This window comes from Rattus norvegicus, chromosome 10 (assembly GCF_021556685.1).
Source record: "Rattus norvegicus strain SHRSP/BbbUtx chromosome 10, alternate assembly SHRSP_T2T, whole genome shotgun sequence".
In the NCBI taxonomy this organism is placed as follows: domain Eukaryota; kingdom Metazoa; phylum Chordata; class Mammalia; order Rodentia; family Muridae; genus Rattus; species Rattus norvegicus.
Genome location: NC_141543.1, coordinates 88769617 through 88796298, shown reverse-complemented (window position 1 = coordinate 88796298; position 26682 = coordinate 88769617). Strand labels below are relative to the sequence as shown.

At 54.1% G+C, this 26682-nt stretch overlaps 1 protein-coding gene across 51 annotated transcripts in view; it reads left to right on the top strand.

Moving 5' to 3' along the window:
* Srcin1 (SRC kinase signaling inhibitor 1) overlaps positions 1 to 26682 on the top strand; it is a 67025-nt gene that overhangs the window by 12629 nt on the left and 27714 nt on the right. For 23 of the 51 annotated variants that reach the window (XR_015630943.1, XR_015630944.1, NM_001393740.2 and 20 more), the window contains 4 exon segments: positions 10741 to 11042; positions 13776 to 13874; positions 20403 to 20426; positions 26133 to 26328. Coding sequence is in view for 49 of the 51 variants with exons in the window: in NM_001393740.2 (NP_001380669.1) it covers positions 10741 to 11042; positions 13776 to 13874; positions 20403 to 20426; positions 26133 to 26328 (621 nt within the window). In the remaining 2 variants the exon portion in view is untranslated. 51 annotated transcript variants of the gene reach the window in all.

Genomic DNA, 26682 nt, shown 5'->3' with positions numbered 1-26682 from the left:
GCTGGCCTTGAACTCTCTCTGCAGCACAGGCAGCTCTTGTCTTGTGACCCTCTCTGTCAGCCTCCTGAGTAGCTTGGATGCTTTCACCTTTAGGCTCAGCTTGTTTTCCCTTTGGTAGTGCTGGGTGTAGAGCCCAGCATGCAGCTATGCCTCAAGCTCCAACCCAGTTTCACTCTCTTTACTCAAGGGGACCGAGCAGACACAGAGGGAACCCTGCAGGTTTTAGCAGATGCCAGGGGCTTGCTTCTTCCTTCCAGCCTGCACTGGCCTCTCCCAAGTTCTGCCCTAGTGGGAGGATTCAGGCTGAACAACAGGGAGAACTTCCCCTGGGAGCATGTGGTCAGACTCACTTGTAACCCTGGCTGCTGTGGTCCTCTGGGTGCAGGGGGTCATGGGGTATGGGGGCCACAGAATGCAGGGGGCTAGAGTGATCTACTCTGGAGGGAGGGCTAGCTGTGCCAGCTGTTAGGCTGCTGAGACACTGGATGACGGTGTACCTCGGAGGGGAGGCTAAGCCTCTGTAGAAACAGAAGTACTCCAGGAAAGTACCCGGCTTTGCCTCATTGGTTCCAAGTGGCCATCAGAGTCAGGGATTTGGGGGCCTAGCTTCAAACAGATCAGACACTTGGAGGTTCTGCATAGACAATTCTGCACTGGTGGTTTTGCCTGCACATCTGTGAGGTTGTCTGCACAGACAGTTATGAGCTGCTAATTTACTGGGATTTGAACCTCTGGAAGAGCAGTCAATGCTCTTCACTGCTGAGCCATCTCTCCAGCCCTGGTTTGGTTTGGTCTTTGAGACAGGGTCTCACGCACTTCAGGCTGGCCTGAGACTCTATGTAGCCAAGGATCCCGACCTTCCTGTCTGCACCTCTCCTGAGTACTGTGACCACAGACATCTGCCACCAGCCATCGGGCTGGCATCCTCCACTGACTTTCCCACCAAGCTGGAGCTGCACTGCTCTGACCCAGAGGCAGGACAGTCTCTTTGGGGACTCAGGCACCAGTGCCATGTGTCACCACAGCCTGGTTAGGACCTGTGTGTCCTTTTGCATGGCAATGCCTATGGAGTGTGCAGAAAGTTGTTGGGGGTTGGGCTGAAGCTAGGGTGGGGGTGAGGTAGTACTGGGTCACACAGGCATGGTGACAGGTGCATGGGGTGATGGCCCAAGATGAACACCCACTGTGGAGCAGACTGGGGTCTCTCTGTCCTGTAGATGTTGCCTCTGTCCACACCTGCTGCCGCCAAGGTGGTGTGCCCTGGGTAGACATATTTGAGGAGAGGGGACTCTGGCTATCTCTAAGTTGGGAGGTTTGGTTACTCCTTCCCCCTCCCTCCCCCTCCCCCTCCCTCTCCTCCCTCCCTCCCTTTCTTTCTTCTCCTCCCTCCTCTCTCCCTCTCCCTGGGCTGCTGCTTTCCTCTCTGGCTGCCTCTCCAAGGAGATGAGGAGCTGACAGGACACCTTCCCTGGGCACATGAGCAGCGGTGACGCCATGCAAGCAGGGGCTCGCTTATTAACTTGTTAACATTGTTCCGTGTGTGGGCCCACGCCAGGGCTGTTGCAGCCTTTCCAGTCCCCACTTCAGTCGGGAGGGGGTGACTGCTCCTTCCCCTCAATGTCCACCTCCCCTTTTCCAGGGAAGCCAATTAGTCAAGCCTTCATTAAAAGTGAAAAAGCAGAGAAAAACCTAGAGCCCCAATCTGACAGCTAGCGAGAGACAGTGAGGTCAGGGGTAGAGGCCAGGGGAAGAACACAGCCTCCACTCACCCCATGGCCCCAAGTCCGTGTGCAGGGTATAGCTTGAGCACCTGTCTGTCTGTGATGAGGGTTTTTTTGTTTTTGTTTTTGAACAGAGGACTGAGGTCTGCAGAGACAGACGCCTGACCTCCTCAAGGTCGTAATAACAGCTACTGGCAGGGCCGGGTTTGAGCAGAGCTTTCTTAGCTGTAGATTCAGTGATTTTTTTTTTTTCTGGTAATGCCACAGTTTTGCCTGCTGTGTGTGGGAGGGAGGAACACGGACCAGAGGGAGGGCTGCGCGTTTGAGATTTTGATTTGTGGCTCATTTGGAAATGGGAATCATGTGTGAGTGCGTGCTTGGGTTGTGGTGAGACAAGCTTGATTTCCATATGTGAACCCCTCCCGGGCTGGGCTGGGGAGCTGGGGTCAGGCTAGGCTGTGACCCCCTAGCTTGTGTCTTTGGGCCTGGATACTGCTGTGTTGTGAGATTTGAGTGAATTTGTTAGCTTTCATGCCTCTGGGACTCCCGCAGCTGGGGAGGGGCTCCCCTGGGAGTTGCTTTCTGGGAGGTGTCACGCTAGAATGAAGATGTCCTTGTCCCCCAAGGGCCACCCAGCACACTCGGGCTCTGCCTCTTCTGCCTTGGTCTCTGGTCTCTGCCTCAGTTTCCTTTCAGTGAAAGATGTTGGCTAAAATAACAACAGTGTTTGGACAGTTCTGCAGCCGAGCATCATGGGAGCCTCATTCCTCCCTGTCTAGGAGTTGAGCTGAGTAGGGTCCCACATGCCAGGGTTATTGAGCCCCATGTGCTGGCCTAGGTAAGCCAGTAGCTGTGTGTGAGCCAGGACTACAGAATGAATGTAGCGCCCCCTGTCAGGCTCGGTATGGCTGGCTCCTCCCAGACCCTCAGTCCCCTCTAGTCAGTCCTGAGTATCTTCAGGACCACCCAGTGTGTAGCTCGGCACCTCATGGAAAAAAGGCTTCTTAGTTGAAGGTGAAGACAAGGGCCCATCCTGAAGAGACCCTGAAGGCACCTAGGAGGCCCCTATCACTTGGGGAAGACAAGGCCTAAGTGCAGAGAAAGTCCCCTGCCGTGTGGAATGCCCACCTGGAGGCTGGAGTCCCAAGTGAGGCTGGGGGCTGTTTGGAATTGAGGTGGGCAAGCATCAGTTGTGCTCAGACTAAGGGTGGATGGCTGTTTCCACTCTGGGCTCATGACGGAGGACCCAGACAGCTAGCTGAGGTGGTGGGACTGTTCTTTTTAGTGTCTTCTACCCAGGAAGCATACACTGTGGAAAGCAATAGAAACTCCCACAGGGAGCTGAGGGAGGCCCAGGCCCCACCCCGCTGCTCCTTCTAGGCAGGTGAGCTCTCCCTCCACAGCCCTGAGGAGGTCCTTTAATTAGATTCCAACTCGTTTAACCAACTAAGTGGCCTTTGGTGGGTTTTAAATCTGCACAAATTGGTTTGTGTTTTTTGCCTGCGTAAGGTTGTGACTGGCAGGGCCCAGCGCCATCCTCTCGCTTCCTGGCTTCTTCTGGTGTCTTCCACCTCTTGGTCCATCCAAGCCTGAGTGCCCAGCTTCCTAGGAATGGACAAGAACACGGAGACACAGAGAACAGACTCTCCCTGTCCCTATCCCCAGAAGGGGACACCAGGGTGGCTCAGTCCCCGGCCCTCATATTCCCTGGCTGTCCCAGGAAGACATTGTGGCCTGCAGCTCTCCGATGTGGCCCTGTAGATAACTGAATGGGATGGGGAGGGGTCTAGGCTCTGTCAGCATCTGACAGACTCTTGCTTTGCCCACCTGGTTTCCCTGCCTGTAGAGCCCAGGAAGCTGAGGCCACCATGGCAATGCTAGACTCTGTGTGACCTCCTCTGTCTGTTATGGATCAAAGCTGGCCTTCCCCAGGGACTCAGTAATGAAAAATTGCTGTCACTTGTGACTGCCTCTGGAAGTCACCTTTATTGTCTAACCACCTCTACCATGTTTTCAGCTCCTTTCTCTCTCAGGTCTTCCTCTCATGGGATCCCTTCCTCCCTCCTCCTTGTCCTGCCTCTAGCCTGGATGAGGTTCTGTAAAGGTGACCTGACTTCTAGAGCAGGGCTGGGTTGGTCAAGCCTGGAGAGTTTCGGGGTGCAGTATGGAGGTCCCTGACTGGAAGCTGGGTGGGAACTCTTGTTTTAGTCTTCTGTGGAGCTTGTGTTCGTTCTCCCCACCCCCATGTCTGAGGCTCTTGTTAGAGTGACAGGGAGACTCAACAGGGCGCTGGGCATTAGCAATTTAGGGGGATATTACACAGGAATGTTTACAGAAAGGCAATTGCCTGGAAAATGACTTTGGTGGCTGTGGTATGGGGCGGAAAAGCTGGTTCTAGAAAACAGACACAGATGGGCATCTGCCTCTAGGACCCACAGACAGAGAGCAGGGTGAGGGGCAGAGAGCTCATAGGCCACTGCAAAGGCCTCCCCTGGGCAAGCAAGGGTGGGCATGGCTCTCAACCTTGGCATTTAAGAAGCGGATCTGGGCCTCTGGCCTTTGTCTTCTGGCCTTTGTCCTCTGACCTTTGTCATCTGACCTTTGTCCTCTGGTCTCTAGCTTCAAGTTCATCACTCTTTCAGACTGAAGCGGTACCAGCCAGATAAAGTCATCAGGCAGTATTGACTGTGGCAGCGCCTCAGGGCTGCTCCTGGGTGAAGTGGGCGCCTCTTACTCTGGCTATAGAGGGGACACCAGGAGTTCTGTTGCCTGCACATGTGTGTGTGTGCTTATGAGGAGGGTTCTGTGAGGTCTGAAGCAGGCCCTCTTCTTTTTTTGAAATCTCTGCCACTGTCCCCTATTGCCCTGACTGGTGGGGACAAGAGTTGCTGTCACATTGAGCATTTAGTCCTTCCTTTTGTGCTCTAGCTACTCTCAGGCCCCAGCTTCGGTCCATACCGTGGATTGAGAACACATGTGTCAGGTCAGGCCCCCTCGAATAGTCTCTTGGTGTCCATTAAAAAGGAGCTGGCTGTCTCGGAGTTTCTCAGAGCCCTTTCCTGTCACTTTCTGTCACAGCAGCTCTGATCCCCCCTATATTTTCTCTCCTTTGTCCCCCCTCCCACATTCTCTTCTGAAGATGATGTCATGTTCCAGCGCTGCCCAGCGACAGGCAGAGGACAGAGTAGATGGTGACATCTGGGGTAAAGACGCTAGGTGGGGATGAGAATGATGATTTTACAAGATGGTGTCACTGAGATGCTGGGATCTTAATTCTTCTAATGAGCTACAGTTATTTCATGTAAGAGAATTCAGTGGTGGGTAAAAATAAATCAGGCCCATAAATAAACTGGGGGTGGGGTTTGGAAGCCGCCGAACAAGTAACAATGTTTCTGTGAAGCACCTGCTCATTAATCACAGCCAGCCACTGGGGGGCGCCCACTGCTTCCCATCACCCCAGCAGGGCCACCTCCCCCTCCCCCAAGGTCCCTGCAGAGCTGAGGTGACAGAGGACCCCCTCTGCTTCTCCAGTCCTGGACATCTGCCCTCTGGCCTCCACTTTCCCATTTAAGAATCTTAGAGCCCGGGGTTGGGGATTTGGCTCAGTGGTAGAGCGCTTGCCTAGCAAGCACAAGGCCCTGGGTTCGGTCCCCAGCTCTTGGAAAAAAAAAAGAATCTTAGAGCCCAGTGTGGCAAGGCGTGTTTGTAATCCAGTACTTTGAGGCCAGCCTGGGCTACACCATGTGTTTGAGGCTAACCTCTGCTACAGGTGGAAAAGGTGCCTCAAAAAATCCAAAAGGGGGAGAAAAATAAGAGAGTCACAGTGGGCTTTGCACCGAAAGAGTCCTCGGAAAGAGGAGACCCTGCAGCCCCTCCTCCAGCTCTCTGGCTTCCCTCCTCCTGTCGGGCCACGCCTCCCATTAACAACCCCTCCCCACCCCGCCACCCCACCCCCCGCGCGCATCACAGCCCTTCTTGCCCACCTGCCGAGTTCCCGCCTCTGCTTTCCTCTCCATCCGCATGCTCCTCCCAGCCTAAACCCAGCCGAATCCCTGAGCACCAATGATTCGATCACTGGGCCTGGAGCCTGCTGCCAGCCTACTGGACCCATCGTTCACCCTGGCCTTTCCCCTTAAACTGCGCAGTTCAGAGGAGGTCAGGGCAGAGACTGCTGGGAGCTGGAGTTGGCTGCGGGGATGGGGAACCAACATGCCCCTCCGGGTCATAGTCTCAGTTTTCCCTCTGCCCCTTGGGGGCAGGGTTTGGAAGTTAACACCCATGTTTTACAGATTAGACCCCTGATTTATCAGGGAAGGGCCTGCTTGGCTGAATGAATGAATAACTGGGATCCCTGGAGGGAGGAACCGATTCATTCTAGGTGCCCTGGCTCTAAAGGATTAGGGGCTGGAATGTAGCTTAGCTGGTAGTGTGCTTGGCTAGTAGGCATGAAGGAGCCCTGGGTTTGATCCTCAACACGGTCTAAATCAAGCATGAAGGCTCATTCCTGTAATCTCAGCACTCAAGTGAAGAGGGTGGAGACTATCCTTGGCTACATGGAGAGTTGGAGACCAGTGGTTATGTGTGTGTGTGTGTGTGTGTGTGTGTGTGTGTGTGCACTGTGTGTGCACTGTGTGTATCTGTGTGTATGTGTGTATGCACTGTGTGTGTCTCTCTGTGCACTGTGTGTCTGTGTGTGCGTGCACTGTGTGTGTCTCTGTGTGTGTGCACTGTGTGTGTCTCTGTGTGTGTGTTACACTGTGTGTGTGTACACTGTATGTGTCTCTGTGGTCTCTATGTGTGTGTACACTGTGTGTCTCTGTGTGTCTCTGTGTGTGTGTGTCTCTGTGTGTGGTGTGTGTGTGTGCACTGTGTGTGTGTGTGTGTGTGTGTGTGAGAGAGAGGGGGGGTGGGTAGGAGAGACTGACAGAGAGACAGAAAGACAGAGAGACAGAGAGCAAGGTAGTGACTACAAATGAATCTCCTTTGATTATCCCCTCTGCTGCCCACAGTCATCCTTCCAACTCCACTAGGCCCTGTAAAAAGGTGAAAGATGTGCATGTGCCAAGCAGGAAGTCAGGACCCCGGGGTTTACCTCACTCTCTTTCTGAGCAAAAACCCAGGGTCTCCAAAGCGCTTAAATTGCTTCTAGGGCCTTTCAGATCCAACCCCCTCCTCCCCTCTGCCCCTGCCGGAGAGCACCCCTGAACCCCAGGGACCAATACCTGGGCATCTGATGGGAAATCCTGATGGCATCTTGGGAAAGCCTGTTCATCCATCCCTTCCCAATTGTCACCAGGGGACATTCAAGCCACTATAGACCTAAAGTGCAGTGGTGCTTAACCCCTCACCCCAACCCCTGCTCCTGCCACCGCCATCCTGGGAGAACTGGGGAGTTCCCAGGGTTCCCCAGGTCATTCCCTTCCTTGAGCTAGTACACTCACACCATATTGATGTCCTCCCAGGGATGGGGAAGGAAAGCTGGTGTGCGATGCAGGGGTCAGAGTGAAGGAGATCTTTGGGGAGGGGGACAAGGAGTGACATTCATGTGTGTCTAGAGTCCCGGGGGACAGGACAAGCTAGCCAAGAGTCCAGGTGGTCTGGGCCGAGTTAGGTCTAGCAAGAAGGACAGACAAAACACACATGGTGGGGAAAGAGGGAGGAGCCTGGCGTCCTTAGCCTTGGAGATCTCCCCATCATCCCATCATCAGTAGGATGGGACCCTCTGGTGGAGGAGGAGGGAGGCTGGAGTCTGTACCCATAGAACACGCTGCTTGCTCACCTGTGTCACCCATACCTCAGTCAGCCTCAGTCCCTGGCCACCCTGCCCTGCCACAAGCTTCTCTTGGAGAAGAGACTGGCAGGAAGATGGCCCTTGTGTTCCTAGCCTTAGTTAGCAAGCTTCACCCCGGTTTCTTTTGTAGCCAAGAGAACTGTTTGCACTGTATCAATTCAGCATGGCTTCGGTTAACACAACTTCACTCTGAACTTGACTATATATGTAGTTAAGAGGGAACTCACGGGCTAGAGAGAGGATGCTCAGTGGTTAAGAGCACCGACCCGCTCTTCCAGAGGTCCTGAGTTCAAATCCCAGCAACCACATGGTGGCTCACAACCGTCTGTAATGGGATCTGATGCCCTCTTCTGGTGTGTCTGAAGACAGCAATGGTGTACTCATATAAAATAAAATAAATCTTAAAAAAAAAAAAGAGGGAACTTACTACCACTCTGAGGAATAAAGTCTAGAAAGCCAGCGATTTGCCCTTAGATGTGTTCTGATGCTTATGAAAATAACGATGTAATCAGTTAAAATATAAAACACTCCTGTACAACCCAGTCCTTGAGAAACTGAGGCAGGAGGGTCAGAACCAGCCTGAACTATATATAGCAAGACACAAAATAGTTCAATAAATTATATTTCTTTTTCTTCATTAACTTATTTATTTTTTCACTTTTACATCCCAGTCGCAGTTCCCCATGTTTCACCCTCACACAGCCCCTCCCCCATCCTTTTCTCCTCTGAGGAGTGGGGGAGTCTCCCCATGTCACCCCACCCTGGCACATCAAGTCACTGCAGGACTAGGCACATCCTCTCCCAGTGAGGCCAGAAAAGGTGGCTCAGTTAGGAGAACAGGATCCACAGTCAGGCAACAGATTCAGGGACAGTTGTTTAAGGGCTTGCATGAAGACCAAGCCACACACTTACCACCTATGTGCAGCCCATATTTACTCTTCGATAAATTGTGCACACACACATGCACGTGTAGATATAAAACACTACCTTTAAATTCATCAGTGTGTATCTACCTCATTGGGGAGACTCAAAAAGGCAACTGTGGTAAAAGGGACAGAGGGTACCTGGAAGGTCACCAGTGGTGACTCAGGCCCTGAGTGTTGTAGGGAGACCAATGAGTAAAGAAGGAAGCCTCCGGGGTTGGGGATTTAGCTCAGTGGTAGAGCGCTTGCCTAGCAAGCGCAAGGTCCTGGGTTCGGTCCCCAGCTCCGAAAAAACGAAAAAAAAAAAAAAAACGAAAAAAGAAAGAAGGAAGCCTCCATGGTGTGTTGCATACTCAGCGGTCACTTAGTCCAGTGGGCACTATCATCTGCCCGGGGAGTATGGCAGTGCAAACCTAGCAGATAGTGGGAGTGACTCACACCAGGCCCCTGCTACTTGTAGCTTTGAACTTGTCACTGGGTTTCTGAAGTTTGGCAGCCATGTCTGAAATGGGGACCACAATAACACCTGCCGGACAGGAGTGTTGAGAGCCATGGCAGTGGTGGGAGACTCTTGTAGCTGGTGACTGAAATTCCTATGGGGGGCTGTTGTGTTTTTGTGGTTTAGTGAGAAATGCTGGGAACTCTGGGGCTATTATCCCCAGATGCACGTGCCTGGAAGAGTGTGTTGTGTGTGTCAGGATGGTTCCTCTCCCTCTCCCTCCCTCCCTCCTCTCCCCCCCCCCCCCCCCCCCGTCTCTCTCTCTCTCCCTGTCTCTCTCTCCCTCTCCCTTTCCCCTTCTCCCCTCCCTCTCCTTCCTCCTCTTTCTCTCTGTCTCTCCCTCCCCTTCCCCCCTCTCTGTCAGTGCAGTGAGTATGAAGTGTCCCTGCGTGTGTCTGTCCGTGAATGTGTCCGTCCATGCACTGTTGTTGAAGGTGGCTTTCTTGAGTACATTGCTGGCGGAATGATTCTGGGTGTCTCTGCGCCTTTGTGTGTACGTATGCACGTGCGTGTACGTATGCACGTGCGTGCACACGCATGAATGTGCATGTGTGTGTTGGTGCTGAGGTAGCTTAGTCTTGAAATGTGGCTCCGTGTCTCTTTCTCCCCCTGTGGTTGGGCATTGGGTGGATGTAGCCTAGCAGCAAGCAGGGTAAGCAGTTGTGCGGAGGGAAGAGGGCTCTCACGAACCTACCAAGTCCCAGGATTCCCAGCCAAATTTCTCTTCTTCCGCTGTCTGGAGGAGCACAAGCCTGGCTGCTGGGGCTCGATGCTCCAGTCCTAGACTATGCTTAGGGGTGCCATTTTGAGAGCTTAGGTGGGATGTATGGAGATTCCTGTCTCTCAATAGGGGGACAGGGCGAGCAACTCGATTTCATGTCCAGAAATATGGCTAAGGTGGATATTCAGGAGGACCTACCTGCTTTGGGGGTGAGACTGGGGAGAGCAAGGCTAGGCTGGGAGTGGAGGAGGGGACTTGGGAGGGGATTAAGGATTTGTATGGAGACCTCAGCCCCCGGCCTCCCCCCCCCCCCCGCCCCACTTCTGTTCTGTCTTTGTCCCCTGTGCAGTCACTTGTGGGTCTTATGTTGTGAGGAGATTTTGAAAGGGGGAGGGGAGGAGGAGGGGAAGGGAGGGGTGGAGTCGACCTGTTTTTGTCTGCCTGCTTTCTTCTGTAAGTTTCTCCCTGTCCATCTTTCACTGTCCTCTCTGTGCTCAGCCTCTGCTGTCTGTCCATCTGTTTGTCTCTGGGGAGGGAGGGAAAGGGAGTCTCTGCCCCAGACTCTGGACCTTCATTCATCCTCGGGAAGAAGCCTTGTGACTAACCTTTGCCCTCACCCCGCCCCGCCCACGGTTCCCTGGTTCCTCTCCTAGATAGGCCCCTCCCCCCGCTGAAGGATACCGTCCTGAGTGCACAGGTCTGAGGAAGATGCTCATGACTCCAGCCTCCCCTTAGAAAATGTTCTAGAGCACAGCGCAGCTCTTTCCCCTGTCTTCAGGAAGGGGACCGAATGTACAGTTAGAGAGGTGACCTGGACACCTTCAGTACTCCTTACCTCTCCTATCCTGACGTCATCCCCTGTCTGCTCCAAAGCAAACCAAAGTGCAAGCTGCATGCAGGCCCTGCTCCCTACCCCCAACTTAAAATTCTAAGTTCACCTCATATATCTTCCTAGCTCCCCTTTCAGCTCCCGAAGGCCTCTCTACCCCATCATCCCCGCCCTGCCCCACAGGGACCCTTGTGGGAGATGGGCAGCCCTTTGACATGGCGCCTTGGTGACCCCAGACCCTTTCCCCCTCTCGCAGATCCGGAGCGGAGCAGCCCCCCCATGCTGTCTGCCGACGATGCCGAATATCCTCGGGAGTACCGGACCCTGGGGGGTGGGGGCAGCGGGGGCAGCGGGGGCCGGCGCTTCTCCAACGTGGGGCTGGTGCACACCTCCGAGCGGCGGCACACGGTGATCGCTGCCCAGAGCCTGGAGGCCCTCAGCGGGCTCCAGAAGGCCGATGCTGACCGCAAGCGAGATGCGTTTATGGACCACCTGAAGAGCAAGTACCCCCAGCATGCCCTGGCCCTTCGAGGTCAGCAGGACAGGATGAGAGAGCAGGTGAGTATGATCAGGGGCCAGGGTCTGTAGCGATCCGGATCTGGGGCAAAGCTGGGAGCCCGGAGTTGGGGAGTTTGTCTCCAGGGCTTGGGCAGAATGTGGGAAGAAGGGCTGGAAGGTGTGCCTCAGAGGCCAAAGGAATGATTGGGAAGAAGGCATGGAAGGGAAGCTTTTGGCACTGAGGATACTGGCCGGGACCGAGTGGGAGAGCTGAAATGCTTGGTTGTAGCATCTCTCTCAGACGTGGGAGGTCTGGAAGGCTGATTCTGACCCCAGCCCGCACCTGGACTGAGCCCAGAACTGGAGCCACTACCTCCTTCAGTGACACAGACTGGCTGTGGTACTGTGTGACTGATCTAGTATCTTCTGTGTTCCTTGGCGCTCTCCTGCCCTCAGTAAGGCTTACTTAGGGAGGGGCTGGGGCCTTTGCCTTTGGCCCAGGGCCTACATGGAGTCGGGTGCTTCCCTCCTCAGCCTCCCCCAGCCTGGATTCCTCAATTCCCCTCTCCACTCAAGCACTAGCTTCCTCTCAGGACTAGTATTCTGCACTTAGCCTTGCATGGGCAAGGGGGCCGGTGTGGCTGATGTGTCCTCAGCTCTGGAAATTCGAGCCTTGTCCCTTCTGGGAGAAGGTAGACGGTGCCCATCCATTAGCACTCCTTCAGTCACACTGAGGAGTGTTGGGTCACAGCTCCTTTTCCTCAGGGTGACTGGGGATCAGGGGAGGGACATTGCACCCTCATTGCAGAGATCAAGGACACACTGCCATGTTTGTGGGACCTTGCTTGCCCCCAGACATCCTCTCTAGGTCTGTCTAGCTTTTGCATTTTCCTAGCTCCAGAGTCCACCTAGGAACAGGGTCCAGGTTGGAGAGGGTCAGAAGGCGTTCTAGACTCACATAAGCCCTGACCTCCTTAGGTGAGTTGGGGGTGGGGGGATTAAACATTGTATGAGCGTCCTGGCCAGTTGGGAGGGAGTTTAGGATCAGAGATATCACATGCACAGGCCTGATAGGAAGGCTTCCTGGAGGAGGTGGTCCCTAGGGAAGGCTGCCTGGAGGAAGTGGTCTCTATATGAGGACTAGCAGGGTGAAAGGGTTTGAACAGAGGAAGAAATTGCTCATCAGCAGGTCCTAGGGAAGCAGCGTGGGCTTGAGTGGACTTGGGACATGACACAAAAGTCCCTCTGGCTGGTCTGTAGGGGGAAGGGTTTGCACTGGAATGCAAGGAACCATACTGATCAAGTGGGCTGGACCAGTAGAGACCATGAGGGTTAATTTATTATAAACAGTAAAGTGACAGAGTAGGGGAAGGAGAAGAGGAAGGAAAGAGGTGTTTGGACAGAGTGGGGGGAGAGACTGAGCAAGCATTGTTGGTTATCTGGATCTATAAAGCGGGGAGGCGGGCGGGGAGGACATAGCTAGAGGCCAGGGAAGAAGCTCAGTGGTACGAAGTGCTGGCCTGGTATGCCAGAGGCTGTGGGTTTGATTCCCAGCCCTGCACAAACTGGCTTTAGTGGTGCATGCCTGCAATCCCATTACTCTGTGGGGAGGCAGTATGGAGGGGGCAAGATAGTCAGCAGTTCAAGGCCGTCCTCAGCTACCAACCTGGGCTACATGAGACCTACGTGAGAACTGAAAAGAAACTCTTGACTAACAGGGAGATCAGTCTCTGGGAAAGACACAAAAATGGGTGAAAGTCATGGGGTGGGGTGGGAAGCTGGGAAAGAAGGCCAAAGGGATACCTTTATATACATTTTGGGACTCCAGGGGGACCATGGCTTCAGGAGACCTGGGAGCAGTCAAGTTAGAGGCAGAAGTGAGAGTGGGCCATGAGAAGACCATTAAAGCAGAATACAGCGGTCAGAGAGGAGCCATGGGGCAGTCGGCACCTGCACTGCAAAGGGCTAGGTATTGTCTGGGCAGGGGTAAGAAGCAGCCGTGGCCAGTTTCAGTAGTTTGGTGACCAGGTGTAGTAGGAACTGGACACCCTGGTTACACAGATATCTGGGAGGTTTAGCAGAAACAAAAGATGGGAGTAGCCAGGTGGCAGTTTCAAGGGGCGCCAAGCCTGTCGGGGAGCACTTACATAGGAAGAGGCTGGTGAACACTCAGTAAGTAGTTAGCGAATGCTTCTGCCCTGGAGGGGAGCTCAGACATGCTTGGGTTCGTCCCTTTCCTCTGTCCTGTTCCCATCTGCTTTTGAGGCTCAATGGTAGGACCCAGGGCCCTTTCAGTTGGGCGGAGTACCCAAGCACGGTCTAGCATGCTGTGAAGCCGGGAGGACGTTTGGAGTGGCTGGTTGGCAGAGAGAAGACTCTGAGGCCAGAGGGCCGGGGGCAGGAGGAAACAACAGTGGAGGTGCCTGGTGGCCTTGGGTAGGAGCAGGAAGTCAGAGTTACAGAGATGGCAGAGACTGCAGGAGTGAGGTCACTGCTGTGCAGTGATCCCCGTCACTGTGAGGTCTGAGGTGCCCTGTTAGGAGGAGGCAAATATTACGTCTGGGAACTAGAAATCAGGATTCTCTCCAGTGGCGAGAGCCCTGTGCTGCCTGACACGCAGGAAAACTTGGGACCCTAGTTATCAAGTTCCAGCCACTCTGAAGGCCCCACCATGACTCTGGCTCCCTTCCTTGTGCCGGAGCTTGCCTGGGAACATCCTTCCCTGTCCGCTTCCATCCCCAGCGGCTCCTGCCCGCTCCCCCTAATGGGGTGTCCCTTGATTCACACACACAGGTCGGCGGCTGGACCGTGGACCCTGTGTGCCTCCTCAGCTCCCTCTGTTCCCACCTCCACGGCGACTCCACCCCCTCAGGGGCTGGCCAGCCTGCCCAGGTGAGCCACCCATCCCCCTCACAAAAATCCATTGGTGGAGCTTGGCTTTGGGGAGGCCCTTTTTTTGTAAGGGGGGGGGACACTGAGGATTTTTATTTGGCACCCCTTCTCTTTTATGTGTAGCCTCTCCACTGTATTTACATCTCCCTGATGGGGTCCTTATAGTCGCCTCCCCGAATCTAGCTGGGACCTTTTTGAGGGATAGTTATGATTCCAAAACAAACCAACCAACAAATAAACAGCTATTTCTCTCTTTTAAACAAGAGGGCCTAGTCTTGTTCCTTGGGCTCCCAAGAATCTCTTGTTCTCATCTTATAGCCCTGTGTATGCCCCAGTCTTGGTTCTGAGTGGAGCCTGCTTCCCCCCACCCCCATCTGACCACCAGGAAGTTCTGCGTGGTGTCTTTCTCTCTCCCTTCTTGCATTTTTTGAAAAGAACTAGGGCATCTAGCCATTGCTTCTGATCCTGGTTCCTGTTCCTCACTGGGCCTCATTTTCCCTGATAGGAGGATATATTTCAGCATGTGCTCCCAGCTCAGGCCTGCACACTGCCAGGGGAGGAATAGCAGGCATGGGAGAACCAGGAATTCTAGCCGGACCTGGAGCCAGGGAGTTTTGGACTTGATGGCCACCGTAGTAGGTAGGAGAAGGGCAGTGGCTGCCAGCTCTTTGAGTGGAAGAGGTCCAGTTCTTCACGCACTCAAGTGTGACAAGGCTGGACTTTCCCAAGGAAAATAAAAAGATATTGTGACCAGCTAGGATGTGATGAGCTTCCAGGACCGGGTGCCTGGACCGAGAGGAACTTGTCTGGTAACAGCTTGACACACGGATTATCATTCTCAGGGCACAGAGCCCCTTCCCCTCTGGCTCTCAGCCCCATTTTGGCTGAACTTGGGGAACAGGGTCAGGGATGTGTGTGACCCTAAGACTGGATGACAGGTGGGAGAGAGTTGTCTTGAGTGGCCACGTGGGTGGTGAATACCACAGGCCCGACAGTAGGATTGGGACGATAGAGATGGAGGGAAGACAGGCTCAGGATGGACAGGTGAGTCCCTGGTGCCTCAGGTCTCTTAGATGGAGTGTTGGGGGGGCAGGGTTAGGGCTTTGGAGCCTCAGAGGCAGACATGAGGCTGGATTCCAGTGGGCTCAGTTGTGTTCTGTGATGGAGTGACGGTCTGTCTGTCTGTCTGGAGTTATACTCTGATGGAGGAAGGGGAGTCTGTGGGAGACCTTGGCCCCAGAGTTTAATAGTAAACCTAGGATCTTGTCATCTCTTGATGATACAGTTTATCATATTCCTCCCCACCAGGGATAAGTCTGAGGTTCATTTTTGTAAAGCTAAGGCACAGAGACAGCCAGCAAAGGACTAGAATCACACAGCAAGGCACGGTCAGAAGCCAACGGGGAAACTTAGGCATCCTAGGCCTCCCAGACTCAGTCGGGGATTAAGTCCTGGAAGGATTAAAAGGGCAAAGAGGCGCTGCTGAGAGGAGGTTGAGGGCCGGGAAGGTGGGGGGTAACTAAGACCTTTGGAGATGGGGGCAGTGAAGAGGATCCTGGGAAGGGACCAGAGGTTAGACCAAGCCGCAGCCCCTCCCCCCGCGCTTCCACTAGGCTGTCTAACCTCCCTCCCTCCTGCTGCAACCCGAGTCCTGGGCGGCGGGCCGGCGTATCGGGTGACCGCGGCGACGCAGCCACCAGCCTCCTCTGCTCTTCGGCGGGGCTGCGCTGGCGGGGCCGCGCCGCGGGAGGGGGCCGAGAGGGGATGCGCACGGCGGCGCAACGCGCCGCGCCAGGTGGAGTCGCGGTTACCGGGGCGACCGGGGCCCGGGCCGGCTCGGCGGCGGCGGCTCTCGCACTGCAGCAAAGGGCACCGGCGACGGCTGCGGAGGCGGCCGGGGGAGGGGAGAGCCCGCGCGGGTGGGAGTAGCGGGTCCTTCTCCCTCCCCCGCCCGACGCGGGACCGGGCCTGGAGTGTGCACCTGTGGCCGCAGGTAAGGACGAGTGACTGTGGGGTTCCGCGGGAGGCGGGGACCCAGAGATCGGGTCTCGATCCGCGGCTCCGAGGACTAGTCTAGGGGTGCGGGGCGCGTGACCGCAGCGGGTTCCCGATCTCCGAGAAACGCCCCCTCCCTTTCCTCACCGCAGCAGGTGCCTTCCACGTGTGTCGGCCCCCACCCCCAAATGCGGCAGGCGCCCCCTCCCCCAACCTCAGAAAGTCATGACCTTCCCCGGGTGCGCCCCGGGCCCCAAGCGCCGCGCGGCTCCCGCAGTGCACCCCCCTCCCCGCACACCCAACCTCCGCAGGGCTCCGAGCTGCGGGTGTCGCTGAAAACCCCTGGGGTTGGGCGGTGCGCGGCGTGGCGGTGGCAGGCTCGCGGCCACAGGGCGCGTGGCGTAGCCCTAGGCTGGGAGCCGGCGTTTGCACGGACTCGGGTTCACGAGAGTTGGGAAGTGGGTGTGTGCGCCAGTCTGGGGACGAAGGAAGGGGGCGCGACTCGTGGCTGCCTTCCTCTCTGGAGGATGCTCTCTCGGGGCCTGAGGTCAAGAAGGGGTCATGGGGACACTTAGCCTACCCCGGGACCTCTGCTAAGGGGAAGGGGAAGGGGGAGGGTTGTGGTATAAGGTCCGGATGGGGATTCGTCCTGCTTCTCTAAAGCTGAAGTGGGCGGAGGAGGGCCAGCTCTAGGGGGAGAGACAACCGCAAGACTAACTACTAGAGAGGAATGATAGGGGTTAACGCCTCAGCTGGGAGGGAAAAAGCTGTTTCCTCCACTCTGTGTGTGTGTGTGTGTGTGTGTGTGTGTGTGTGTGTGTGTGTGTGTGTGTGTGTGTGTGTGTGTGTGTGTGTCTGGGGGAAGTCTTCTCCCCCATGGCTGAAAGCTTGGTCCTGAGGGATGGTTGTTTCTCATTTTGCCCCAGCTCCTGAAAGCTTGTCTTCTAAGCAGCGGGTTCTGCCAGTCTCCTGTTCAACACCTTTCCTTTGTAGTCCCTCGGTTCTGGGAAGGCTGTCTCTGGCCCTGTACCTTCTTCCCTTTGGTGAGGTTGTGTTGGGCGAAGAGCAGAGGGACCCAGATCTCTCCTGCCCCTGCCTTGTTTATTTTATTTGTTTGTTTGTTTGTTTATTTATTATGAGACGGGGCCTCTATCTGTAGCTCTGTTTGTCCTGGAACCTGGAATGAACTCCCAGAGATCCCCCTGCCTCTGCCTGGGATTAAAGGAATGCACCACCACATTCAGCTCCTTGTCATTCTTTCAGGGTTAGACCTGTGACAGTCTCAGGAAAAATGCCCACAGCAGCAGGGCCCAGAGACAGAGGGAGTGGGGCCAGGCCTAATATTTAGAGTTACCCCCTCCCTGCTGGCTTTGCCTGGTTTGCCTGGTTGGCATTTACTCATTGCCATGAATATGTTGAGGGCATTGATATATAGCAGGTGTGTGTTGGGCACAGGCTGAAGAACCTACAGCTAGGAAGGGGGTAAGGGGAGGGAGGGGACCACAGGTGTCCCTCTTGTACAATAGAGGAGGAGCCTCTGTTCCCTATCAGCAGGGGTGGTCCCTTGGGTTAATATCTGAAAGGGTGGATGATGGCCCATCTCCCTGAGGGCTTTCCCCCCACCCCCCCTGCTGCACTTCTCCCCCCCCCCCCAAGGACAGTGAGTTGCTTGGAGACCATGCACCTGGTTCCTGCTGAGGCCGGCTGAAAGGATCCTTCTTCCCCTTTTGAACAGAGGACCAGGAAGGAGACAGGGCTCACTGAGGAGGCTCTGACACTCAGAACTACCAAGTCCTATGACTGGATGGCGGTGTCATTTGTCCGTCCAAGTCCCCCAAACATAAACATAACCTCTCTCCTGTGTCCTTCTCAGAGCTAGGATGACCCTTTCCCAGACACTGATGTCACCCTGTTCTCTCCCTTGGGCTTGTTTGTGACCCGAGCCTTCCAGATACTGACCGATGACTGTGTACAGGCTTGGAACACACCGTGAGGGCACAGTCGGTGTGGCTATAGTCACATCTTGCCTGCTTGTCTTCGAAGAACCCCAGTGGGATCCCAGTCATCTGTACAATGGCCTGAGTCCCTTGTGCTGAGACTAATGGAAGGATAATGGATGGGACAACTTTTATCTTTCTTGATTCAGGAAATCAACCCCCAGACACATGATGATAGGACTATTGTAGTCACTGGATACTGGCCAGAGGTGACACAGATGTCCTGACTCACCTCATAGAGGGGAGCAGAGAAAGGGCATTTCCCTTGAATCTCTGTGTATTTCATATATTGCTCTAATGAAAAAAATTACATGTATTAAGTATATGTGTCCATGGGGGAGGGTATACGCTTGCCATGGTGCATGTGTGGGGGCATCAGAGGGCAGTGTGGGGCAGTTGGTTCCTTCATTTCACCATGTGGGATCCAGGTATCGAACTCAGATCATCAGGGTTGGCAGCCAGTAGCACCTTTACCCACTGAGTTGTCTTGGTGGTCCTTGTATACTATTTTGTATATATTTCTGTAACTAGTGTTTGTGTGTGTGTGTGTGTGTGTGTGTGTGTGTGTGTGTGTGAGAGAGAGAGAGAGAGAGAGAGAGAGAATGAATAGGTGTCCATGCCTCTGTGATGTGCTGAGGGTGGGTGTGACTGGCCTTGCTACCCTCTGTGTCTTTGACTGGGTTTAGCTCTAGATAGGGTCCTTGGAGGTACACGTAGATCTGAGTAGGTGGTCTTTGAGCAGATGTCTCCAAGTTGCTGTGTGTTTCTGGGGCCATTTCTCATGGCTTCCCTTAGTGCGGTGCACCTTGGTGGGTGTGTCTGTTGTTCTGGGCACCTTTGTGACATCCTTGCCTACCCGAGATGTGTCTGAGTCAGCCAGCTCACTGCAGGAACAACATGCATGTTACAGGGAGCTGTGGAGGGCTTCCGTGCCCACTGTGGGGTGGGGGGAGCATGAGGCTTTCTCTGCAGAGCCGTCTGTCCGTCCGTCTGTCACTCCTGGTCTGCAGACATGACATGACTTTCCAAGTCTCCAGCCTGGCTCTGGTGTCCCTTTACTTTCTAGGCTTCCCTTTCTATCCAAGGTCACAGAAGCTGTGGCTCAAGTCTTTAAGCCACACTGTCCCCTCCTGTGATAAACTGAAAGCACCCCCTGGTACCACGGGGGTGGGGTGGGAGGGGTGCCTTTGCTGACCCCTTCTCCTACCTGAAACGTATCTGCCTTTCATCTGTTGGAGCCGCTAAATTGGGATAGGAATTGTGGTGTCTCAGGTGTGTGTACAGAGTGTGGCAAATAAACTCTACTCCAGATTCAGACCACCCCAAAGAGCTGTCAGCATAAAGTCTACCCAGCAGTAGCCATCCTCACCTCCTTCCTAACTCCTCCGTGCCCCTAAAGCATCCTAGGGGCACAGGGCACCACAGCATGGTGTCCTCCCAGCAGGAACCCTCAAGGTCCCTGTCCTCTGCCAGTGGCTCTGAGGCCGGGGGAATCTTGTCTGCTCGTGCCAGGCACCCTGGGGCCAGGCCATCTGCTGCCTCTGTTCTCCTGCTGAGGCTGGCACCGGTCAGCAGGGTACCCTCCGCTTTGCCAAGAACCAGCCCGCCCTCAGGGCTGTCCTTCCCTTGTCACCGGCCATCTGGAAGGCCCTTCTGGTCTCTGGGGAGGGCAGGGCGAGCTAAGAGAAGCCTCAGGCCCCCTCAAACTCTTCTCTGCCACCTCTGTAGCTCTAAGTGCTGCCCAAACTCCCCATCCTCTGACAAGCCCCTGAGGTCACTGGCGTCGGTCCACTTTTCTCCACAATCCTTGCACATCCTGGCACACAGGCTTGCCTACTCTGGCCTCGGTCCCAGTTGTCACCATCTACTCCCTGCCCTCAGCCTTACTGGGGTCTCCCTTTGCACACCCCAGCATTGCATTCCTGTGTTTTCTGTACTTTGATCTGTCCATGTAACTCCACTCGGAGGCTGGCATCCAGCGACTACCTTTGACCCCTCACTCCCTTCTGCTTCTTCCCAGCCCCCCTGCCTACTCCAGGGCGCCTACTTAAGCTATCTGCTCTGCTAAGCACACCTTTCTTCCCAGTCTCCAGCTCTTCCCTTACCCAACTGAGCCGGAATGCCATCTTTTCTGGGACATTTTACCCTGGTCTCCCACAAGGAGCACCATTTCTCTGGTCCCCACCACTCAGATTTATCACCGCCCTCCCCTCAAACTTTGCCCAACTCATGGTCATCTACACTTTTCCTCACCTGTAGCTCTCTCTGAGGTTAGTTCCTATGGGTAGAAAGACACTTAAAACATCTGGAACGTTCTATCCTGCTCCCCCACCAGCAGATCTGGAACCTGCCCCATCCTTGGTGACCCAGAAGGTTCCAGCCTCCGGGGAGAATTGAGAGGCACAGGCTTTGCCTGCTGTTTGTTTCCGAGAGGGTGGAGGCCCATGTCCCAGGGTTGAGTCCTGAGTCTCTCTCCCATCCCCGTCCCACTTCCCTAGCAGTCCCTTATAACCATCTCTTCTCTTGTTTCCATCAGCAACCAAACTACTGGAGTTTCAAGGTCAGTGCGAGATGCTTCTGCCTCTGTGACAACTGCATGTCCTGCCCTCCCCCACCCCACCCCCCCGCCTCTGCCTTGCACATGCTGCTCATTGGGGTGTGCATTTGCACGGGCCTCCTCCTTTGCGGGCGGTGGGCCTGGGGCTGCCGGTTATGGCTGCTGCTTTGCGGGGAGAGAGTGGATTTGTCTGCCAGGGGCTTGTGGATCTGGAGTGGGAATCTTACCACTTCTAGGCTTGGCCTAGAGATACTCAGGTCCCCAGCGCTCCCAGCCCTACTAAGGGCATTTTAGAATGAGAAGGGTTCCTGATATTTCTGAGCCTAAAGTTTGCTGACAGAGGCAGGGACCTGAACTCACAACTTCCCTGTGGCCCCTGGCCCCTGAACTCACATTGTCCCTCTGTGGAAGGCCTCAGAGCTGCCTTCCTTATTCCCTACCAAGCTCAGGACCAGGCAACACCCTTGAATGCGTGCGTTCACCTTGGGGCCAGGCCTGGGGAAAATCCTACTTCCTCTGGACAGTTTGTATTATGGAGACCTGGAATGGGATCTTCCCACTCCCAGGATACCGTGGTGCAGGCACTCTATCTTTCTTGGCCCACACATTCAGAGCTGGGTGAGGTGAGTTCTACTGTGGCTTATTGTCTGGGATCTGTGGTCCCTGGAGCCTCCGACATTATGGAAGGGTAGTAGGCTCTCACCCAAACTTGCCAAATGTCCTCTGTGCAAGCAATCATTTTTCCTGCAAGCAACCTTTGAATCGGTGCATCATGGGCTCCTGTACCTGCCTGTCACCCCACTTCTCTGGAAGTGCCAGGAGAGAAAGGAGAGGGTGTGGGCTTGAGGATCTGATGGCCTGGTGGTGAATTCTAACCCGCTCCTAATTACTACCTTAATGACCCTAGCAGTTATTTACACTCCTATGAGCCTTGCTCTCTCCTTTGGAAAGTGAAGCTCTTTGTCATAGAGGCCACAGAGTGGTGATTGAACCCAGAACCTTGGGCATGCATTCTATCACTAAGTCACTTCCACAAACTTTTTGGGGAGATGGGGGTATTGTTCTTGTTTGTTTGTTACTGTTTAGTTTTGAGCCTGAAACAGACTGTGTAGCCCAGGCTAGCCTCCAAGTCACCAAGAGCTACCTGCCTCTGCCTCCCAAGTGCTAAGAGTAAAGGTGTGTGCCCATACCCAGCACCCCAAACCCTATTTTTACCTTTTCTTTTGAGACGGGGTCTCACTAAACTGTCCAGGTTGACCTTGAACTACCTCAGTAGCTCAGGCAGGCCTTGAAGTTGAGATCCACCTGCCTCAGCCTCCTAAATCATTGGATTATAGGTTTGTGCCCTCAGGGCTTACTCAAGGTTGTTGAAGGATGGGAGAGAGGGGAGCAATGCATGCTGGGTCGGAATGCTCTATTAGCTGCTTCCCCGGGTAGCTGACTCCATTAGTCACAGACGCTGACCTGATTCTAACCTCTGCTCACTGGAAGTGCTTTAGGGTTTCATAAGAGGTCTTGGGCCCCAGGCTTTACTCTGTGGAGAGGTTCCTATTAAGGGTCTGTTGATCCTGGAAAGCGTTTGTGAGAGCTCCAGGTACATCTGCCCAAGTCTGTAGACAGCTGTTGGGAGCTCAGATCTTAGGTCTGACTGCCCTAGCCCTAGCTCTGTGCCTGGCCTGAGGCCAGGTCTCATTAGCTCCTTGGTGGAACAGGTCCAACAACTGCCTCCCAGGACAGCCCCTTCCCGTATTCAAGTTCTGTTTGAGTTCCTGTTCCCTTCTCTTGCCAGCTCCCTAAACCAGCATTTTAACACCAGTGGCCACGTGTGGCCCAACACAAAATCCCGAACTTATCTAAAATATTGTAAGATTTGCTTTGTGATTTTTTTTTTTTTTGAGTATAGAATAGAATTTATTCAGGGCATGGGGAAGGGAGTTAAAAAGGTTAATAGGGGCAGAGAAAGACAGAGACAGACAGACAGACAGAGAGAGAGAGAGAGAGAGAGAGAGAGAGAAGGGGAGTAGAGGCTGGCTATGAGCACATGGAGAGAGAGGGGGAAAGAGAATCGGGAGAGAGGGAGGGCAGAGCAAGAGAGTGAGGCTTCTGTCTTGCTGTCTTGCTCTTGCCTTCTTCTTTCTCAGGGCCGGCCTCTACTCCTCCACACACTCCCTACCTCCTCTTCCTCCTCCTCCTATTCTTCTTCTTCCTCCTCCTCCTCCTCCTCCTCCTCCTCCTCCTCCTTCTTCTTCTTCTCTCTCTCTCTCTCTCTCTCTCTCTCTCTGTCTGTCTCTCCCCCCGCCCCCCTGCTTTTCTATACTATACTGTCTTGTGGCTGCTCCCTCAGGGGGAAGGGATGCCTCAGTACGGCCGGTGGAGGCACCCCCTCCCTCCATACTTCACCATACCTCCATAGATTTTTTTTGTTGTTCAGTTCTCAAGGGGGAATGTGGTAGATGACAGTCATGCCACCTCTGCTATGGTGGGCCTGGGCAGCAGATGTTAACAGACTTTCCATAACCTTAGGATTTTCTATAAAGATAGAAAGAATGGAAAGATGCCCGTGGGGCTAGGGAGGAGGGGAGGCAGGTATAAGGAGGGGCGAGGTTATTTTTCTCTTAGTTCCTGTTTTGTGGCCAGCCATCCTAGGACCTGTCCATAACCATGCTTTCACTCCCTCCTCTTCCAGACAGCTCATCTGTGTCCTCTGCTCCCCCCCACACCCCCTATACCTAACCCACTGCCCTCATGCCTCCCCACTTCCCCCCTCACCTCTTCCCCACATCCCCCACCCCCTACACCACCCCATACCCTCCCACACTTCCTTCACTGCCCCCACCTCCCCCCACATATCCCCCACCCCGCCCCTCCCCCTCTCCCCCACCTCCTTCCACTGCCCCTGCACCTCCTCCCCACTTACCCCCACATCTACCTCCACATCTCTACCCTCCCTCTCCCCTACACCACCCCCATACCCTCCCACACCTCCTCATTGCCCCCACCTCACTCCACATATCCCCCACCCCATGCCTCCTCACCTCCCCCCACCCAGTGGCCACACCTATTCCTCATCTCCCCAACTGCTTCATTCTGTAGCCCCTCATCGACCCCAGCCTGGCAACCACTGACCTTTCAGTTGCCTGGCAACTCCATGCCCACCAGCCTGGTGCAGACCACCCCCCCTCTATTGCATAGGCTCCCCACTGGTGGCTTCTCTGGGGATGAGGGTGGGAGGGTCCCTGTCACTGCTGGTCAGCCTAGAGTTGACACCTAGGCTCTGAAGTCTGGATATGAGATCTCCCATACAGACCCAGTTCATATTCTGCCTTCCTTGAATGACCCATGCCCTCCCTGCTGATCAAGGTACTGTGCTTGAGGAAGCTCCTTGGTGATTCCCCAAACCTGTCTTTCCATGCCCCTTCCCAGGCTCTGACGGTGAGGACATAGAGCCTCTCCTTTTCTGAGCATGCTAATTGAATTGGAACATTAAATTGACTTAATGGGAAGAAGGAGATTAATTAGGAGATAATCAGGATTTGGGGGGAAGAAGGAATGGAGGTATGTTCATTAGGTTGGGTAGTGCTTGCCTATAACCTCACATTCAGGAGGCAGGAACTGGGGGATAGACTCAAGTGGGAGGCCAGCTTGGCCTACTTAGCAAGTACTCAGTGGGCCATCCATGGATACATAGTGAGACCCTGTTTCAAAATACAAAATAAATTAAGATATTGTCCTTTTTTTTTGGTTCTCTTTTTCGGAACTGGGGACCGAACCCAGGGCCTTGCGCTTCCTAGGCAAGCGCTCTACCACTGAGCTACATCCCCAACCCCCAAGATATTGTCTTTTTAATTGTGCAAAATAATGTCCCGATTGCTCAAAATTCAGTTTCATAAAGAAGTAAAATGAAGAAAGCTCTCCCAGACCTGCGACTGTTGACGTCCATGGTCCAAAGTGATGTATGTGATTTAAGCATTAAAAATACGTTTATTAGGGGTTGGGGATTTAGCTCAGTGGTAGAGCGCTTGCCTAGAAAGTGCAAGGCCCTGGGTTCTGTCTCAGCTCCAAAAAGAAAGAAAAAAAAATACGTTTATTTTTGTGTTCAAACTAGGTTTCACACTGTAGCGGATTGTAAGCCCAGGATAACCTCAAACCTGTTGGCTATCCTCCTGCCTCAGCCTTTCCTGTGCTGGAATTATAGTCACATAGCAGCATAACTGCCTGTGGAAATAAGAATGTTAGGTGCAGATGGATAACATGTTTTATTTTTATTTTCTTAATCCTGTAAATAACTTAATCATTTGAGTTATGAGAGCCAAACATGGTAGATCACGCCTTTAGTCCTAGCACTCAGAAGGCAGAGCGGGTGGATCGCTCTGTGAGTTCAAGGCCTGCATGGTCTACTTAGCCATTTCCAGGGTAGCCAAGGTGACGTTGTGAGATTCTGTCTCAAAAAATAACAACAGGGGCTGGAGAGATGGCTCAGGGGTTAAGAGCCCTGATTGCTCTTCCAGAGGTCCTGAGTTCAATTCCCAGCAACCACATGGTGGCTCACAACCATCTGTAAAGAGATCCGATGCCCTCTTCTGTTGCGTCTGAAGACAGCTACAGTGAACTAACATATGTAATATAAATCTTTAATAACAGTTTAAGCCGTGGGGTGTCTTGTCTAGTAGCCATGTTTGGTGTAGGGACTAGGTCAGAATGGCTGAGGCTGTGGACCTGGATGAGAGACAAAAGTACACTCTAGAAGGATAATTGAATTAAGAAGGGATGCCACCTCCCCAAGAAACAGTGGTCAGGCCTGTGACACCTCTCCTAGTGAACTACCGCTCCAGGTCTTTATTTTGGGAGAGGGGGGAAACTGGGAATTGAACCTAGGGATTCACTGACCTGTCTGTGACATCCTTCCTCGCCCTAGCTGTAGATCCCTCTCACCTGTAGCTTTAGGAAAGGGACTGTCATACCCAAGGCTACAGAAGTAGGTCAGCCAGGCTATGCGACAGCATGTGCATCACCGGTAGGGGTGGAGCCTAGCACAGTGTACTTGTGTGTATCACACCCGGTTTTGCCTGTTCATAAGCATACAGTTTACTTTAAATTGTGGTTCAGTTGACTTGAGGGTTTCGAAGACTGCCAGTTCCTAAGTTCTCTAAGTGGAGGCCTCTAGACATGAACACCTCCCAGTGCTGAAAGCCTAGGCCCCTCATTCTCTGATTTCTCCCTGCTCCCCCGAGCCCCTTGAACTCCATGAAGAATAAATCCGCCGTTCACACACCCGCCGCTTAATTAATGTCTGGAACTAATGCTCCAATTTGCTCAACAATTCTGCTGCTCACCTCGGTGACAAATTTGTGTTGTTGTTGTTCGTTGGAAGCTTAAAATAGCAGGCGTACCCATGGGTCCAACTCATGGTTTCTTGTATGACTGTCCGGGGTGCCTGAGTCCTTTGCTCACTGCTTACCTGCTGGGTGTCTCAGGGAATCCAAGGCCTTTAGAGTCAGGGGATCTTTTCAGCGGTTACCCAACTAGTCTGGAACCCAGGAGACAGATCCTTCTCTGAGTGTGTGTGTGTGTGTGTGTGTGTGTGTGTGTGTGTGTGTGTGGTGTTGCTGTCTGGCCAGAGCCCCGGGGCCCAGATGGAGGCAATGGCAGAACAAGGGATGGGGGTGGGAGCTCATGCTTGGTGCCTCTCGCCCTGCCCTGCCCCTGCAGACCCGCAGCTCGCGCCATACTCAGGGAGCCCAGCCAGGGCTGGCAGACCAGGCAGCCAAGCTGTCCTACGCCTCGGCTGAGTCGCTGGAGACAATGTCCGAGGCCGAGCTGCCCCTGGGCTTCAGCAGGATGAATCGCTTCCGACAGAGCTTGCCTCTCTCCCGCTCTGCCAGCCAGACCAAGCTGCGCTCACCAGGTACTGCCCAGCGGTCTTGTCTTCCGGCCCTGCCACAGCTCCTCCCTCCGGCTTCTCCCGCCCTTCGCTACTCCATCTCCTGCCACTCCCTCCCAGTCCCTCCTCTAGCGGCCGTCACCTCCCCGAAGTCCTCGGGGCCCTCAACACTCCTTCTCCTTTGCTATACCCTAGCATCCCCTGCTGGCTCTTACGCTCTCAGCCTCCTCTCTATCCAATCCTTTTTTTTTCCTCTAGGCTCTTTTCATTTCTTTCTCCCAGTGTTCTCGCCACTCCCTTCAACTTTCCCGACTTTCCTTCCGTTTCTGCTCTACCAGCTCCTGCCCTTACCTCATTTCTGCGTCCAGACTCCAGTTG